The sequence below is a fragment of the Bos grunniens genome, chromosome 3 (genome assembly GCF_055505025.1).
Source record: "Bos grunniens cultivar Pamir isolate PY7600 chromosome 3, Bosgru_T2T1.0, whole genome shotgun sequence".
Classification (NCBI taxonomy): domain Eukaryota; kingdom Metazoa; phylum Chordata; class Mammalia; order Artiodactyla; family Bovidae; genus Bos; species Bos grunniens.
Window position 1 is genome coordinate 27,693,172 of NC_141167.1, and position 19,122 is coordinate 27,712,293.

At 43.7% G+C, this 19,122-nt stretch overlaps 1 protein-coding gene across 3 annotated transcripts in view; it reads left to right on the forward strand.

Annotated features, from left to right (window-relative positions):
* Nucleotides 1–16,555, forward strand: part of SHISAL2A (shisa like 2A) — a 31,239-nt gene extending 14,684 nt beyond the window's left edge. Inside the window, exons 2-3 of one of the 3 annotated variants that reach the window (XM_086388730.1) lie at nt 2,271–2,410; nt 16,284–16,555. In XM_086388730.1, coding sequence (XP_086244856.1) covers nt 2,271–2,410; nt 16,284–16,528 — 385 coding nt within the window. In that variant the 3' untranslated portion in view covers nt 16,529–16,555. Of the gene's footprint in view, nt 1–2,270; nt 2,411–7,869; nt 8,191–9,254; nt 9,391–16,283 lie in introns of those variants that run through there. The other 2 variants (XM_086388731.1, XR_015159382.1) reach the window with 2 other exon arrangements.
* The last annotated feature ends 2,567 nt before the right edge of the window (nt 16,556–19,122 follow it).

The following is a 19,122-nucleotide window of genomic DNA, read 5'->3' on the forward strand; positions in this document are numbered from 1 at the left end:
TGGGAGATCCCCAGTGTCTTAGCTTGGGTTCCCTAGAAGACTGGGAAACAAAGGACTTTAAGGCAAGCAGTTTACATGACAAACGATCCTAGGAAATACTGGTACAGGGTGGGAAGTGAGATGGGAAAGGGAAGGAGTTAATGGCGGTGTGCTACCAAGCAAGTCAACACCAAGGGCCACCAGCCTTGAAACTGCTATCCTGTGTCAGCCACTGCACACGTGTCTCAGAGTCATCCCACCTCAGGGCCGGGAAGCTGGGTGTTTACATGTCAGTTTTTTTCAGTCATTGGCTACATGCTGGAGGGAGAAGGGAGGCATCCATTTTCCTATACTTTTGACCTGTTCAGTGTGCAGAGATTCTTCTGGGCCCAAGAAAGCTTTCAGGCAAAGAGATACATATGCTGGCATTGAAACCCTGGCCAGAATATTCCAGAATTGTAAGATCCAGTGGGACATGGACAGGACATCCATAGCCTGTGCTATACCCAGAGACAGCCCATTAGCATTTAGTGTATTTCCATCCATCCTCACCTTGTTATGTTATATATGTACATGTTATTTTATGTATTTAAGTTAGGGCTACACTATATATTTAATATTGGGTCCTGCCTTTTTCACTTCACATTAACTCATCAGAATTTATCTTTGATCTTAAATTTTATTTGAAAACATGTTTTTTAATGGCTCTATACTATTCCATCGTAGGGATAGCCAATAATTTATTTAGCCCTGGGAAAGCAGACTCTCCAAAGCTCTAAGGTGTTTCTGTTTACTGGAAGATAACCATCAGCTAGCTGGGAGTGAAATCTAGCAGAAATGGCAAAGGCAGGAATCTGAGACTGGGGTCAGGGTCGGGCTAGGGAAGGCAGAAAAGCTGCAGAAGGAGTCGTAGGCAGAAAGGGCACACAGTCAAGCCTAGTCCTACCACTGGGAGAACATCCCACAGTGTCTGACACAAATTAGGTACTCAATAATCATTGCTAAGTGCGTGCTATGTGCTAGGCTCGTACAAAGGCAGAACAGAGCCAGTTAAACATGGTCTCAGTATGCCTACAGAGAACGCATGAGGAATATGTTGAACTACTGTGTGCCAAGAATATTATAGATATCATTCACCCTCACTACCACCTGAGAGGTGCTGTGTTTTGATCATTCTCACTTTTCAGGCAAAGAAGCTGAGACTCAACAGGCTTAATAATTTCATCAAGATGTCATATCGAGTTAGTTACAGATCTGGGTCCTAAATTTACCAGGTGGGTCTGTGAGAGTTCCAAAGCTCTTTGCTCTTTCCCTACCACACTGGACTCCCTGACCAAGTGGAAAGTGCTAATGACCCCAAGTAAGGTGTCCTAGCTGGGTAGGCCTGGACTGGGAGAAGAAAAGAAAGAGAAAGGGGACCAAGGAAAGCACTGAGGAGGAGACATTGAGATGGGCCTTTAAGGACAGGTAAAATTCTGATGTGGGGAGATGATGGGAGGGATCATGTGAAACAGAAAGACAGTGGCTCCCTGAACAAGCCAGAAGGTAGTAGTCTGGAGACCAGATGACCAGGGCCTGACTTGGTGCAGAGGCAATGAGGCTGAGGGGTGAGGGACCAGCAGCAGAAAAGGGGTTTCAGATGTGGAGTCCACACTGCCGTGATGACCCACTAGAGACTGAGTCAGATATTACCTTGAGGGTGGAAGGACAGTTGATATTAAATTGAGGCTTGCTATGTGTCTTGATTTTTAAGAAATGGCAGTATGGGGAGGGCTCTTTAAGATCATCTTTAGGGACTTCTCTGGTGGTCCAGTGGCTAAGACTCTGCCCTCCCAATGCAGGGGGCGGGGTTTGCTCCTTGGTTGGGGAACCAGATCCCTCATGCCGCAGTTAAGAGTTCACATGCCATAACTAAGACATGGAGCAGCCAAGTGAAGTATACATAAATAAAAAATAATTATTGAAAAAGATCATCTCTAGCTTCTTGGGGTGGCAGCAGGTTGAGGAAAGGAGAGGAGAATAAAGGGAACACAAATTCAGTCTCAACTACATCATGGCACTGAATATGTGTATGGATAAAGCCACATCAAGTTATGTACGTGGTGAGGACTTGCCACACAGCTGATGCTCTTTCCCAGGCTTAGGCCCCAAAAGTCTGTTTAAGGGAAGCAGAAACAGAACAAAAGTTAAGACTGGCTGATTCCTATAACACCTACAACATTTCTCCTGTAACATGCTGCCTTCCAAGTCCTTTCCTGACACTCTGCTCCCTTGTGGTTTTCTGTCCCCAGTATTGGTGCTCTTGTGGGCCTGTCCATAGCAGCAGTGGTCCTCCTGGCCTTCATTGTCACTGCCTGTGTGCTTTGTTACCTGTTCATCAGCTCAAAACCCCACACAAAGTTGGACCCAGGCTTAAACTTACAGACTACAGGTAAGAAAGGGGCCACGTGATTTCCTTGTATTCAGCAGGCTAGCACCTTTTCAGAGGGGAGATATTTGGAAATGATGTTTGGACTATTTGCCTCACGTGTGTTTCTGGAATATTAAGAAGCACCAGTGCATTTTTCAGGAGGTTCATGATATGAACATTTCCATCACAAACTCTTCATGTGTTCATTGATAATCAAAATAATTCTATGTTTATTACAGGGAGATATTACTAAACATCCTACAATATAGAGGACAGCACTCTGCAATAGAGTTATCTGACCCAGAACCTCCCTGGTGGTTCAGCAGTTAAGACTCTGTGCTTCCAGGGCAGGGGACACAGATTCTATCTCTGGTTAAGGAAGGTCCCACAGGCTGCATAACAAGGTCTAAAAAAAAGGGTTATCTGACCTAGAATGTCAATACTGTTGATGTTGAGAAACCTTAGAATAGAAGAAGACTCCAGAAAGAGACTAATTAAAATATAGTAACATGAATAAAATGTTTAGTTTTTTAAATAAGAGAAATATTAGCAAATTTGCCTCCAACAAATGCAAATAACACAAAAGAGACTATGTATAAAGTTAAAAAAACAAGTGGTGGACTGCAAAGATATTGTAAATACAGATGCATAGTCAACCCTTATTATTTGCAGATTCCATATTGGTGAATTTGCCTACATGCTAGAATTAACTTGTAACCTCAAAAATCAATACTTTCAGTGTTTTTGAGGTCATTTGCAGACGTGGATGTGCACAGAGCAACAAAAACTTTGAGTTGCCCAGTCACACTGAGGTTGCCCAGCGGAGGCTGCACAGGGCCACGCTTGCCTTTTTGTTTCAGCTCTCAGACTATGAACAAGCGTCCTTTTCATGGTATATTTAGTGTCACATTTTTGCAGTTTTGTGTTTTTATTGGCACTTTCGCTATTGAAAATGGCCCCCAAATATAACGTTGAAGTGCTATCTAGTATTCCTCAACATAAAAAGGCTGTCATGTGCCTTATGGAAAAAATACATGTGTTCAATACACATGAGTTAAATGTTATCAGTTAGTAATATATATTAAATACAGTATCTTTAAGCAGAAACATACATAAAGCAAAGTTATGTACTGATTGGTTGACAATGTGACCAGAGGCTCACAGGAACCTAAATTTGTATTTCCCTACCCCACTCCAGTACTCTTGCCTGAAAAATCCCATGGATGGAGGAGGCTGGTGGGCTGCAGTCCATGGGGTCGCTAAGAGTCGGTCATGACTGAGCGACTTCACTTTCACTTTTCACTTTCATGCATTGGAGAAGGAAATGGCAACCCACACCAGTGTTCTTGTCTGCAGAATCCCAGGGACGGGGGAACCTGGTGGGCTGCGGTCTATGGGGTCGCACAGAGTCGGACACAACTGAAGTGACTTAGCAGCAGCAGCAAGGGGCAATTGATTCAGTATTTGCTAATTCAGTGTTAATGGTAAGTTAATAGAACAAAATAACAGTGAATAATGGGCTTCCCTGGTGGCTCAGCTGGTAAAGAATCCGCCTGCAATGCTGGAGACCTGGGTTCAATCCATGGGTTGGGAAGATCCCCTGGAGAAGGGAACGGCCACCCACTCAAGAATTCTGGCCTGGAGAAGTCCATGAACTATCCATTGGGTTGCAAAGAGTTGGACATGACTAAGCAACTTTCACTTTCACTTTCCTCATGGCTCAGTGGTAAAGAATCTGCCTGCCAAGCAGGAAATGCAGGTTTGATCCCTGGGTTGGGAACATCCCCTGAAGAAGGAAGTGGCAACCCTCTACAGTATTCTTGCCTGGGAAATCCATGGACAGAGGGGTTGCAAACACTTGGACACAACTTAGTGACTGAGCATGCGTGCACAGTAAATAATGAGAATCAACTGTATATAAAATAGAGACAAGATTGATATCCAGGATATATAAGTGCACCTTTAAACACATGAGAAATACATAATCCACCAAAAAATACAAATGCCCAACACACATAAAAAGATACTCTACCTTACTAATAATCAGGAGAATGCAATTTAAGAATGACATACCTTTTCAAAAAATGATTTAAAAAACAATTACATTGGCAAAAATAAAAAATGGATCACATTGATAGTGAGAAGGTTACATGGGGGAATGGGTAATCTCATATACCACTGGTAACAATAAATTGGCAAAACCACTTGTACAGCATTTTGGCACTATCCATTTAAACTGAAAATGTATATAGCCTATTAGTGATTCCACTTCTAATTATCTGCCTTAGAGACACAGTTGCACTAGGAGAGGACTTGTAAAGATGGATACCATGACAATTTGTCACACTGGAAAGAAACTAAATGTCCATCAACATAGAAGGAATGAAAAATAATACTGTCGTTAAAAGGAATGCATTATCTCTAAATAGACAATTTCATTTGCTCCTCATAATAACCAGGCAGTGTATGGATCTTATTAAAATCTATTTTACAGATGTGGAGACTAAGGCCCACATACCTAGTGAGTGAATGTTAGAGCCAACTCCATCTCCACCTTCCTTCCTCTCCTTATCCCTGTGCTGAGGAAGGGAAGTCCCTACTTGATGCCAGACTCTGTTTGAAACTTTACATGCACTATCTTGTCTAATTTTCCAAACCACCCCAGTGAGGTAGGTATTATTATCGCCCATCTTACAGATGTGAAAACAGTGTTTCAATTGCCCACGGGGTCACAGTTTGTAAACTGCAGAGTTGTAATTCAAATGTGTGTGTTTTTCTGCCTCCAAAGTCCTATTTCTACCTCACCAGGCCGGGTGTGTAGGGTGCTTATACCCTGCTCCCCTCATCTCCCCCTACCCTATCACCTGCAGCCTTTCTAAATCAATGGAACACAGCTCACCTGGCGGTCCTGTGAATGAAGACGATCCTCCTGCTTTTCACTGCTCAGCCACCAGCTAGATTTTTTGATTATTCAATCACCAGGGTTTGATACAGCTTGTGTTCTTGCTTTTTGCTTCTTACTTTTAAAATGGAAAATGCACTTTCTGTTTATTAAATAACAGCTTTCAGCTCTCTCTGTCTTTTGCCCAAACTCAGCTCTTAGTTCCTTCCTTTCTTCTTCATGAAGTGCTGTCCTCTCCTTCCTCTGAACCTGCAGCATCAACCCAACATTTGGGTTGATCAAACCCAGCATCAACATTTACAGGCCACTCCCTTACACTCAGAGCCTTCCCCCTCACACAGACTTTCATCTGTTTTTGTCTCCTTCTACAGTAGGACCTGTAGAGAGATGGTATGTGCATGCACGCGTGCTAAGTTGCTTCAGTGATGTCCAACTCTGTGCGACCCTATGGGCTGTAGCCTGCCAGGTTCCTCTGTCCATGGGGATTCTCCAGGCAAGAATACTGGGGTGGGTTGCCATGCCCTCCTCCAGGGGGATCTTCCCTACCCGGGGATTGAACCTGAGTCTCTTATGTCTCTTGCATTCACAGGTTCTTTACCACTAGCACCACCTGGGAAGCCCATAGAGAGATCATTAGCCCCATTTTACAGGAGAGGAAATCAAGGCTCAGCCACGAGAAGGCAATTGGCCCAAGTCTACACAGCTAGTGGGCTTGTCATTTGGGGATGTCAACCCCGATTTCCCTACTCTAAAACCCACAATCACTACACACTGTACCTTGGGTCCTAATCTCTGAGCCTGGGGGCAAGGGTGGGGTGGGGAGTTCCTTGACAAGAGCACAGTGAAAATAGAACAGTTTCTGAAGATAGGCTCCTTTTGCTGCCCAGGTATTCTCTACTGTCCCATGAACCCTATCCCACCCATCCCTCAAACTCGGGATGCAATGAAGACCATAGCTTTCTCATTCTTGTACTTTGTGAGGAACTAGCTTGATCAGAGGCTGACCAAGCACCTACTTTTGTGCTAGGCACTATGCCAAGGTGCCTAGCACATTATCCCATTTAACCTGTTCAGCTACTTTAGGTTATTATCAACTCTATTTTACTGATGGGGTAAGTGAGGTAAGTATTCTAACCTAGGTACCTTTAATAAGAGATAAAAAATGGGAGGTGGGGAGACTCATCCTCCTCTGAAAAATGTTGGTGGGGATATCATTAATTTGTCATTTTCACTAACTCATCTCTCACCTCTCTCATTCATTGCTGGTCTGAATACAGTTAACAACCACCTCAGAGAACTATTGGGCATTAATTGGCTTGTGGCTCTAATGCTCAGTCATGTCTGACTCTTTGCCACCACATGAACTGTAGCCCACCAGGCTCCTCTGTCCATGGAATTCCTCCAGGCAAGAATACTGGAGTGGGTTGCCATTTCCTACTTGAGAAGATGTTCTCGACCCAGGTATTGAACCCGTTCCCGGGTATCCTGGGTCTCTCGCATTGGCAGGTGAAGTCTTTACCACTAGCACCACCTGGGAAGTCCCTCTAACTCTTAGGGCTCCTGGGAATCGAGCCTGATGTTCTCAGTTTATCAATGGGTTGCTGAGGCCCAGAAAGTGTCAGTGATATGCCCAAGGTCACCCAGCCAATTGGCCAAGACTTTGCCTCCAGGGCCAAAGATCTTTTCCTATAGCAGGCCCTCTGACCTTCCAGGAAGTGTTCCACTTCCTCAGAGCCCACTGCTTTTTACTTAACCACACTTGGAGAGGTGGTACCTATGACCCAAACAAGCCTCAGAGATGAGTCAAGGCTGACTCATCTCCAATCAGGGAGAAAACCTGAGAACTCCTTTCCTGCTGGTCACGACAGGCTAAGACCCCAGGCAATGGGGGGACTGGCCAAAAGGTCCCTGAAAAAAAGATGGGAAAGCACAACCCTGCTGGGATGTCAGAGAACATGACTCTGATTCCGGCTTTGTTACTCTCACTGTGTGGCCTTAGGCGAGTCACTTCTCCCTGGACCTTAATTTACTCTGTAAAATGTGTACAATAATACCCACTAAGAAAGCAATAAAACTAGAGATGAAGCTTACATTGGAGCTTGGTTTCTAATACATGGTGGCTTTTAAAAATGAGTAACCCTCATTTTTATTATCGTTAGGCATTTAGATGTTTACATGTTAGTCGCCTCAGACTGTTGATATGTCAAAGATAGGAATCATGTCTTAAATGCCTTTGTGTCCCCAGCATCTAGTAGAGTTCCTAACCTATACTAAGGGTAGATTTGCTCTGTGGAAAGAGCCCACGCTTTGGAATCAAGTAGAATTGAAAGTGTGTCCTGGATCCGGTACTAATAGCTGTGCCAGTGGTAACCTTCTCTGTCTGTGTTTGTCTATAACATGAAATAACACTCGCCTCAGAGAATCGTTAGAAGAATCGAATAAGATGCTTGTGCCAGCATGTTTTAGCCAAACATGAATCTTCTTATTGTAACTTGAAAATTGAATCTTTTATATGTGCCTTAGGCATCCTCCTTTCCTCTTGGCTAGCACCTTTATAAGATGGTTCTTCCTCCCCCAGGCTTCAGGCGCCACTGAGGGACTTTAAGAACTTTCATTATATATCAGCCAGAGGAAGAGGCAGAAACAGTGTGCTCAAGAGTTGGACCACTGGCTATTTTGCTGGTTTCCCTGGAAGGGGATTGAAGAGTTGTGGATTTGAAGACCCTGGGATACTCATGTGAGGGAATCCGTGGCATCTGGGAAAGAGAATCATGTAAAAAAACTTGTGGGCATATTGGGCCCACAAGTTCAGTGTGAACCTGCATTTTGATGTATCTGCCAAAAAAAAAATGAGTGAAATCTCAGGTCATGTTAACAGAATTATAGAGTCTGGAAGCAAGAGAATGGTGGTCCTTCTTTACCCCCAATTGAATTAGAACATATCAGCCATCACATCTCAGAGGTAACATTTTAGCATCCACTCCACAGGTGCACAACTTTGGTTCCAAATATATCACTCAAGCATCCCCAAATATAGCAATGAGGATTCTTGAGCAATTTCCAATATTTCAAAGGTTTTACTGGGACCAAGTTTCTTTGTTTTGAGCTAGAATTGTATTAGGCTAAGGAGGGTACTTAGCATGGGCTCTTTCCTGCTAATGAGAACTCTTTGATTAACAGAAAATGGTCATGGGGAGTGGAGAGGCTAGTACCTAATAAAGGCAGTCCATTAAAGAGACTGAATTCTTTACAATTTGGAATTTGAGGGAAAACAAATAGAAAAATGAGGCCAGTCCTACTTTCTACCCCATTTGATACAATAGTAACTGAGATCCAGAGAGAAGGGGTTAGCGGGGCACCCCACTCCAGTACTCTTGCCTAGAAAATCCTATGGACAGAGGAGCCTGGTAGGCTGCAGTCCAAAGGGTCGCTAAGAGTCAGAAACTTGAACGACCTCACTTTCACTTTTCACTTTCATGCATTGGAGAAGGAAGTGGCAACCCACTCCAGTATTCTTGCCTGGAGAATCCCAGGGACGGGGGAGCCTGGTGGGCTGCCGTCTATGGGGTCGCACAGAGTTGGACATGACTGAAGTGACTTAGCAGCAGCAGTGTAATAATTTAATATCAAGATGAGGATTTAAGCCAAGGTTTTATAACTCCTAAAAGCCCAAGGATTCCTCCCAACCCCTGACTGCCTGCGGCTCAGATCAGATCAGAGATTAGATCAAATCAGTCGCTCAGTCGTGTCCGACTCTTTGAGACCCCATGAATCGCAGCACGCCAGGCCTCCCTGTCCATCACCAACTCCTGGAGTTCACTCAGACTCACGTCCATCAAGTCAGTGATGCCATCCAGCCATCTCATCCTCTGTCGTCCCCTTTTCTTCCTGCCCCCAATCCCTCCCAGCATCAGAGTCTTTTCCAATGAGTCAACTCTTCGCATGAGGTGGCCAAAGTACTGGAGTTTCAGCTTTAGCATCATTCCTTCCAAAGAAATCCCAGGGCTGATCTCCTTCAGAATGGACTGGTTGGATCTCCTTGCAGCCCAGAGCCCCACAATTTAAGAACCTTGACTAATCAGTCAGAAGGTGATCAGAGGTGAGTGACCAGCTTGGTCTGAGAACCAGATTATGTGTATATGGGCTAAGAGCTGGGGACATTTGGCCCTGAGCAAAGAAGGCTCAGGGCTCACACCCTAGGACCCCAGGCCTCTGCAAGGTTGTCCTGGGGCATGAAGAAGAGACATTTTATGAGATGTCAGAGAACAGAGTTAAATCAGTGGGAGAAGCCATAGGGAGGCAGATGTTGATTCATAAAAGCTAGGTCTTTCTTAGACTAAGACCTGAAATTCTTTTGTAAAGTGCACCCTCTAAGTTACATGAGGGCTATATTTGGTTCACCAGTTTGTAACTCTCCATTTAAAAAGCACCCCAAGCCTGGAAGGTAACCAGGAAAAGGCTAAATGTGGGATTCATTGAAGGAGATTCTTGCATTGAATAGAAAATTGAACTAAATCCTTGTGCCAAATGGAATGCCTTAAAATGCAAGCTTAAATAACAAAAAATCCCAAAGAATCTACAAAACACACAGAGACACACTAAACAACCTCCTAAACCTAACAAGTGCACTTAGCAAGCTCACAGTACGTAAGGTCAGAAGCAAATATCAATTGTATTTATATATGTATCAGTGACAAACAACTAGAGACTAAAATTTAAATATAGGGACTTCCCAGGAGGTCCACTGGTTAAGAATCCACCTGCCAATCCAGGGGACAACAGGAGTTCAATTGCTGCTCTGGGAAGATTCCACATGCCTCGAGGCACCTGAGCTCTAATGCCACAGCTACTGAGCCTGTTCCCCAAAGCCTATGCTCCACAACAAGAGAGGCTGCAGTGATGAGAACCCTGCTCACTGCAAGGAGAGAGTAGCTCTCACTTGCCACAGCTAGAGAAGGGCTGCGTGCAGCAACAAAGACCCAGCCAAATAAATAAATATTTTCTAAAAAGACAGATCTTTAAAAAATAAAATATCATCTATAGTCACTCTAAAAAATGAAATAATGAGGTGTAAAGCTAACAAACATGTATAGGATCTATACAATAAAAACTACAAAATGCTAGTGAAGGAAATCAAAGAAGACCTAAATAAATGGAGAGATACACTATGTCATGGGCTTCCCTGGTGGCTCCGTGGTAAAGAATCTGCCTCCCAATGCAGGAGACACAGGTTTGATACCTGGATCAGGAAGACCCTCTGAGGGAGGAAATGGCAACCCACTGCAGCATTCTTGCCTGGAGAATTCCACAGACAAAGGAATCTGGCGGGCTACAGTCCACAGGGTCGCAAAGAGTCAGACATGACTGAGCCACACACACACACACCCACACACACACACTATGTCATGAATTGGAAGACTCAACATAGTAAAGATTAAAAACCATAGCAGCTCTTTGGTATATATAGACAAGCTGATTCTAAAATTTATATGGAAAGACAAAGGAAATAGAGTAGCTAAAATAATATTGAAAGAGATAAAGTTGGAGGAAATCACCCTACTTGATTTTAACACATTATAGAGCAACAATACTGAGGACAGTGTGGTACTGGAGGAGGGACAGACACCTAGATATGATAAAACTGACTGAGTGGCATTTCAGGGGCTCTGAAGAGCCCTGGTACCATAGTCCTTCATATCCCAGTGCAGAAAAGAATTAAGCAAAAGGCAAAATGATAGATAAGAAAGGATTTATTAGAATAGGAAGCTTGTGAGGTTTACAAGCCAGCAGGTGAGAAATGCCTCGCCCCAAGAACCTACTGGGCTACAGTTTTATAATCAAAGGAGAAGTGGGGAGGGGGAGAAGAACTTTGTCTTTCTTGAGTAGATGTCATACTCCCATCATCATCTTCTCCTCCTTTGGGCAGGGGAGTTTTTTGTCTGCACATGGTCAAGCTTAGGTCTACAAATTACTGTTTTTTATGTGTGCAGAAAGCATGTCCTAGGGATCATTAACTCACTGAGCTCACTGGGCAGGATGTGGGTCTCATGCCACCATTGTTTATTGTTTGGGGGCATGTCTCGTCCTTCTGTTGCATGGTTCTGTTGCTAAGCAAGACTGCTTGGTTTTGTGGTTAAGCAAACCCACTTTTTGAGTAATCATTAACTTACAGGGGTCTCCCATATTTTTAAAATCCACCATGTAATTTTTGTGGTTAAGCAAACCTGCTTTCTTGAGTGATCATTAACTTATAGGTGTCCCTCATATATTTTCTACTTACAATCCCCTAGTGAGATTAACTATTTAATCATCTACTTTGTTCCTATCAAAGATATAGACCCACATCCTATGTATGTCCAAAAGATTTTTTACAAAGTATAAAAGCAATGCAATGGGAGAAGAATAGTCTTTTCAATATATAATGTTGAAACAATTAGACTTCCACAGGTTAAAAAAACACCTTTTACATAACCTCATACTTTATATAGAAATTAACCCAAAATAAATCATGGACCAAAATGTAACCTATACAACTATAAAACTTTTAGAAGAAAACAGGAGAAGATCTTCATGACCCGGGGTTAGGCAAAGAATTCTTAGACAAGCCATCAAAAGCACAAAAAAATACATTAGTCATTGATCTAGATCAAAACTCAAAATGTTTTTGCTGATAAAGACTCTATTAAGAAGAAGGAAAGAAGAGCCTCTAACTGGGAAATAATGTTCACATATCTGACAAAGGTCTTTTACCCAGAACATATAAAGAGTCCCCTGAACTCAACATTAAGAAAACAAATAGGGCTTCTCTGGTGGCTCAGTGGTAAAGAATCTATCTGCCTGCCAATTCAGGACACCGGTTCAATCCCAGATCCAGGAAGATCCCACATGCTGCAGAGCAACTAGGTGTGCACACGAGTGTGCACATCACAACTACTGAGCTGCGCTCTAAAGCCTGGGAAACACAACTACTGAGCCCACACGCCGCAGCGACTGAAGCCTGCCTGCCCCAGAGCCTGTGCTCCACAAGGAACACCACAGCGGTGAGAAGCCCACGCACCATAACTAGAAAGTAGCCTCTGCTCATCACAGATAGAGAAGAGCCCACACAGCAACAAAGATCCAGCACAGCCAAAAATAATTTCATTAATTAAAATTAAAAACAAAAAAAATAAGAAAACAAACAATGCTTTTAGAAAATGAGCATAATACTTGAACTGATACTTTACTGAAGAGGAGATACAGAGAGCAAATAAGCACATGAAAATATGTTTCATCTTCATTAGCCATTAAGGAAACACATATTAAAGCCACAATGAGATACCACTTCTCGCCTATCAGAATATTAAAGTAAAAATACTGATAATTCCAAGGGAGGATAGAGCAACTGGATCTCTTACACATTTTTGGTGGGAATTAAAATGATATATAGCCACTTTGGAAGACAGTGTTTTCATAAAGTTAATCATCCTCACTATAAGTATTAGTTTCCTATGACCACTGTATCAAATTACCACAAACTTGATGGCTTAATATAGTAGATATGTGTTCTCTCTCAGTTCTCAGGCCTGGAAATTCAAAATCAGTTTTGCTGGGCAGAAATCAACGACTCCACAGGAGAGTCTGTGCCTTGACTCTTCCTGTTTCTGGTGACTGCCAGCATTCCTTTGCTTGTAGCTCACTCTAGTTTCTACCTCTGTTTTTACATCACTATCTGTGAGTGTCTATCTCCCTCTGCCTTTCTCCTATAAGGGCACGTGTGATGGCATTTAGGGCCCATCTAGATAATTGAGGATAATCTCATCTCAAAGTCCTTAATTTCATCACATCTGCAAAAACCATAGAAGTTAACAGTTACAGGTTCCAGAAATTGGGACCTGATATATTTGGGGGTCACCATTCAGTCCACTATACCATTCAAAACAATATTATTATTATCCTAGAGAAATGAAAATGTATGTCTGTCCAAAAACCTATACACAACTGCTCATAACAGCTTTGTTTTTAATAGACAAAAGCTAGAAATAAGCCAAAGGTTCTTTAGTGGGCAAATGGTACAACCATATAATGGAATATATGCAGCCATAAAAACAAATGAACTATCAATACACATAACAACTTGAATGGATTGCAAGGGTATTAAACAGAGTGAAAAAAGCCCATCTCACAAGGTTGTACAGTGTATAATTCATCTGCGTAACATTTCTTAAATGACAACGTTATGTATGGAAAAGGGGTTAGTGGTTACCAGTGTTAGATTTAGGAGGAAGTTCTGACGTAAAGAGGTAGCATAAGGAAATTTTTATTCATGGTGATGGGACAGTTCTTTGTCTTGATTGTGGCAGTGATAATATAAAACTGTACATATGATAGGGCTTCCCAGGTGGCGCTCGTGGTGAAGAACAGCCTGCCAACACAGGAGACATAAAAGAAGCAGGTTCAATGGTTGAATCAGTAAGATCTCCTGGAGGAGGGCATGGCCACCAACCCACTCCAATAATCTTGCCTGGAGAGTCCCATGGACAGAGAAGCCTGGCAGGCTACAGTCCACAGGGTCACAAAGAGTTGGACATGACTGAAGTGACTTAGCATGCATTCACACACGCATACATGTGATAAACTTTCATAGTACTAAACACCCAAAAAAAGTCCATATTAAAAAAATGGGTAAAATTGAATAGGATTTGTAGTTTAGTCAGTTGTAGTATGTTAATGTCAGTCTCCTAGTTTTGAAATTACTCTATGATTATATAAGATATTATCATGGGGGAAAACTAAGTGAAGGGTACAATGGAACTCAACTGTTTTGTAACTTTTTGTGAGTCTTAAATCATCAAAAATAGAGAGTTCAAAACAAAAAAGAAAATTTATTGGCTCTGTAAATGAGAAGTCCAAAAGTATGGTGAGCTTTAGGAATGGTCTAAGTGGAAGTTCAGTGTCCTCAGGCTACGGCTCCATCCTCCGAGATTCTCACAACTCTGCCCTCTTGTGTTAGCTTTCTCCTCAGACTGATTTTTCCCATGGTAGTAAGTTGGCTTCCAGAAGTCCCTGGGACTGTGTTCTTTTTGTTCCCATCTAACTAGGGGAAGAAAGGAGCGCTCTCTTCCTTCATCCCTCCCCTGGGGAAGGAGGAGGCCTGACTCTGATTGGACCATCTCAGGTCATGTGCCCAATCACTACATCCAGGGAAATGCTATGCACTGATTGCCCATCCTGTGGCAAAGGAACAGGATTACTTGACAGGCTCATATCAATCAGGCCCCTCTGCTGGAGCTGAGATGGGATCAATCCCAACCAAACATAATTGCTGGGTGGAAAGAGGGTGGAATGGATATTGCATAGCCAACTCCAGTGTCCCATACAGCGTCCTTCTTCAAATTTCCTCTTTCGTTGTTTTCAGAGGCACCATTCATCCTTGATCTCTTCCATCAATGGGTTTTAAAGCATAGGAGTGTTCTAGATAAACAAGGTATAAAATGCCATTCCAGACAGAAGGAACAGTAAAAGCAGAGACTCAGAGATATGAAGGAATGGACCCATTCAGGGAACAATAAAATTCTGGTGTAGTAAAGCATTGAGTTCTTCCGAGAAGAGTAGTAGTGAAAAGCTAGGTATGGGGCCCATACCTAAAGAACCTTGAATGCCACCTCGAGTATCACAGGTCATGGGAAGACATTGAGTGCTTTTGAGAAAGAGTAGTACATGGACTCATTTAACCTTAGAAAGATCTCTCTGGAAGATGGCCCAACCAAAGGCTGTCTTTTGGTCTGGGCAGAAGAAAATGAAAAGCAGATCTAGTGTGGTGCCTTGAGGATGGAGAGAATGGGTGGGTACAGCAGATAGTGATGTGGTGGAATTAACAGGACCTGGAGTGAATTGCTTGACCTTGGACATGGGTAGGGAGAGAAGGTGTGAGAGCTAACACTTGATACACTTGATTTCTAGCTTGAACACTTGATACATTTTTAATTCAAAAAAGGCAAGAGTGCTTCATTCTGTCAAATGCTCCTAATAAGTCAAAGGAGGCAATGATTTATAAGTAACCATAGGATTTAGTGACAAAAAGTTTTAAGTTGTGTTACAGGCAGAAACCAAGTAGGTTGCAGCAGAATGTCATGAATGGGAAGTGGGAAATAATATGGCCAAGTGAGCTTCCTATCAAGTCCAGGTATAAAAGGAGGAGAGGATCAAGCAGTAAGTGAAGAGAGTCATGAAATCTATTCTTAAAGCAAAGAACAATATGTATTTTTTAAATTACTACACTTCCCTGCAGGCTAGCTGTGTAGTCAGCCTGAATCTTCATTTAATAAGTGAGTTTTTAATAGTAACTTTTAACTCAAAGAAATTAAGCCATGCCCTGTGGGGCCACCCAAGACAGGCGAGTCATGGTGGCGAGGTCTGACAGAATGTGGTCCACTGGAGAAGGGAATGGAAAACCACTTCAGTATTCTTGCCTTGAGAACCCCATGAACAGTATGAAAAGGCAAAATGATAGGATACTGAAAGAGGAACTCCCCTGGTCAGTAGGTGCCCAATATGCTACTGGACAGAGGATAAGATGGCTGGATGGCATAACAAACTTGATGGACGTGAGTCTGAGTGAACTCCAGGAGTTGGTGATGGACAGGGAAGCCTGGCGTGCTGCGATTCATGGGGTCGCAAAGAGTCACGACTGAGTGACTGAACTGAACTGAACTGACCCTATGAGTTTATGGTGAAGATGAAGTCTTCATATCTGCTAGCAATTGTTTATTGTCTGTCCCCTCCATTAAACTTTAAGCTCATGAGAAACATTAATAGCTCATAGTTCACAATGTGGAATATTATTAATGAATATTTTTTTAAATGAATGATTTGTTTAAATGAATGTTTAAGACTCTGAGCCCACCCCTGTCCAAGGTAAGCACTCAGGGAAGTTACATGTATAATATGATCCCGATGGAAAGGAAGGGCTTACAGGAGGAAGCCCCATGCCCTTGGCTTGCTGTTTTCCAGACCCTGATGAGGCACCCTCTGATTGCCAAGGTGGAAACACAGGCAACTCGGTGGAGGTGCGAGGAGTGAGCCCTCTCAGGCAGAGCCACCCCTTCCTGAACTCCTGGCTGGACTGCAATGAGGAGCAGGCTAAGGATCCCAAACGCCTCCTCCAGCACTGCTTCATGGCTACAGTGACCGCCGGTGACCTTCCAGGGAGCCCTGAGGAGGTTCCTGTCCCCAGTCTACTATACCCAGCCCCATAAACATCCAATATATGTCTCTCCACCATCCTCTTCTGGAGCCTCTTTTTGGTGTTTAAAAAAAAAAAAAGAAACGTGGGAGTGGGGATAATCAAAGGGACTTTGGAACCTAACAGGATAAATGAGTGCTTTTCCTTGCAAACCCACTCAGGTTCCACTGTGAACCCAGCTACAGTGCTCTACCTGGCCCACTGTGGGCCGAAGGGAGTTTAGACATGGGTCTCCAGTAAAATGGTCATGACAACTCCATGTGATCAGGGAGAAGTCTGGGGCTTGTGGAGATTCAGAGGAGCCCCTCACCTAAACCAGGGAGTCAGGGAATTCTGACTTAGTCTTCCTGCCATGGAGCAGATGTACTTAGGAAATCCAGGGAAGATGACTGGGACCCAGAAGCAGTGACTTCTGCCTCTCCAACAGCTCAGCATTGCTCCTGGAGTGAGTCCCTTGCCAAGGAACAGAATGAGAGGGAATAGAGCATACTCACTGGACTTCCCAGGCGGTGCCGGGGTAAAAAATCCACCTGCCTGTGCAGGAGAGACAAGAGATGCGGGTTTGACCCCTGAGTCAGGAAGATCCCCTGGAGAAGGATATGGCAACCCACGCCAGTATTCTCGCATGGAAAATTCCATGGACAGAGGAGCCTGACGGGCTACAGCCCATGGGGTCACGAAGAGTTGGACATGACTAAGCATAGCATACAGAGTACATACACAGGACTCAGCCATGTTTAATATCGTTCAGCTCCTCAGGTGAATGAAAGAGTGAATAATCAAGTGAGTGAGGGAATGAATGGTTAATAGACTCCACAGCATGGCTTTGGTAAAGTCCCCTAGTTTCTCTGAGCCTCAGTTCCCTTGCAGGGTTATGGTGAGTGTTGAGATGATGTATATGAACCCTATTCCTAAACTTGAAAGTGCTACAAAGACTTAAAAAGTTATAGGTGAGTATTTTGCAATGTAACATAGTGATTAAGAGCAGGGACTTCTGAGCCAAATGCCTGGTTCAAATCCCGTCCCTGCCCTTACTTGCTTAGTAACATTTGTACCTGATCATCTATACAAGCAGGGATAACAGTAATATTTACCTCATAACATTTGGGGGAGGACTAAATCACTTCATCCAAGTAATTAGAACAAGGTTGGCAAATGGAAAGCATTGCATTAGCTCTTTTTATTAGGTTTTAAAATATTATTAGTCTGACAGCAAAGGAATCTTAGGGTAGGATGCTACTGCCGCCCGTTCTCTCCCAGCTACGCTCCTTATCTTCATTTTGTCAGTGGCTTTAGGCTTTTCCTTGAGGGTGTAAGGCAAGGATGGGGAGACTCAGTAGCCACGGAAAGCGGTTCTTGACATTTTTGACATTGACATGATCTGCCGCTGGATTTGGCAACCGTGAAATGGTCACTCTTAGACATCTGTGCCTGGGGCCTGAACCAGCCAAGGACACACGACAGGTGGAAAGGCCAGGTGAGTCAACCTCAGAAGTGCCCCAGGCTGCACATCAGGAGATCTCAGTTCTGGCCTTGCTTTATTTGTGGTCTCCTGTGGCATGTGTATGTGTAATTTTCAGCACTCTAAAGCCAGCACCTTTTCGCCTTATTGTACTTTCCATGGTGTTTATCCTGTTCAGGTTACCAGAAACAACAGGGAATTATCCACAGCTTCTCTCCCCAGGGAGTCCATGTGACGGGTGAGGGGCACACAAAAGAGCAATGGACCCACAGTGACCCTTCATGCAGCTTGAGGGAGGAATAAGCGATGCCTGAGCTGAATCATCAGAGATGAGTCAGTTTCCAGGTAAGACAGAATCATTAGAAATTATGGCCAGAGTACAGTCTGTTCAAAAACAGTGAGAAAAAGCCTAGCATAGCCTAAGCACTGCAAGTCATTTGTTGTGAGAGAGCTTAGGGTGTGTGTGTGTGCACACATGTGTGGCGGGAACGGGTGACAGGCAGGGGGTGTAGTCACTGACGGACTTTGTGACCTTTCACAGGGCGGATCCTGTCTGTCTCCTTGGTATCCACATCAGGAACATCCTCAGAGATTTTTCCTCAGAGCACCTTCTGGCAGGTTAAAGGAAGAATCCTATAAGGACCTTACTTTTAGACTGCTCTTGGTCTGTTAGGGGGAGAGGATCTGTAAATTCTAAAAATTCAAATGGTCATCAGTGGCCTAAACAGTGGTCCTCAAACCTCAGCCAAGGTCAGAATCAGCTGGAGGGCTAGTTTAAAACACAGATCCTTGCCCCCCTTTCCCCACCCCCTCTGCCGTCAGAGTGTCTGATTGGGTAGGTCTGGATTAAGTCCTCAGAATTTGCATTCCTAATGAGTTCCAGGCAGTGCTGGTCTGGGACCACCCTTTGAGAATGACTGGCCAGGAAGAACAAAGAGAATTCAGAGCTGGGGAGGCTAGAAGGAGACCTCACACTGAGCAGGGCCCCAAGGCCTAGTGGAATCTCCCCAGCAGAGCCTGTGTGGATGGGGTGGGCATAGGTGGAAAACAGATTTGTGCGCTGCCTTTGCTGAACTACACATCCCAGGCCCCCGTAAAGCTCCTCCCCCTTGCCCTTGTTCAGCATCTCGCATTTGAATTCAATC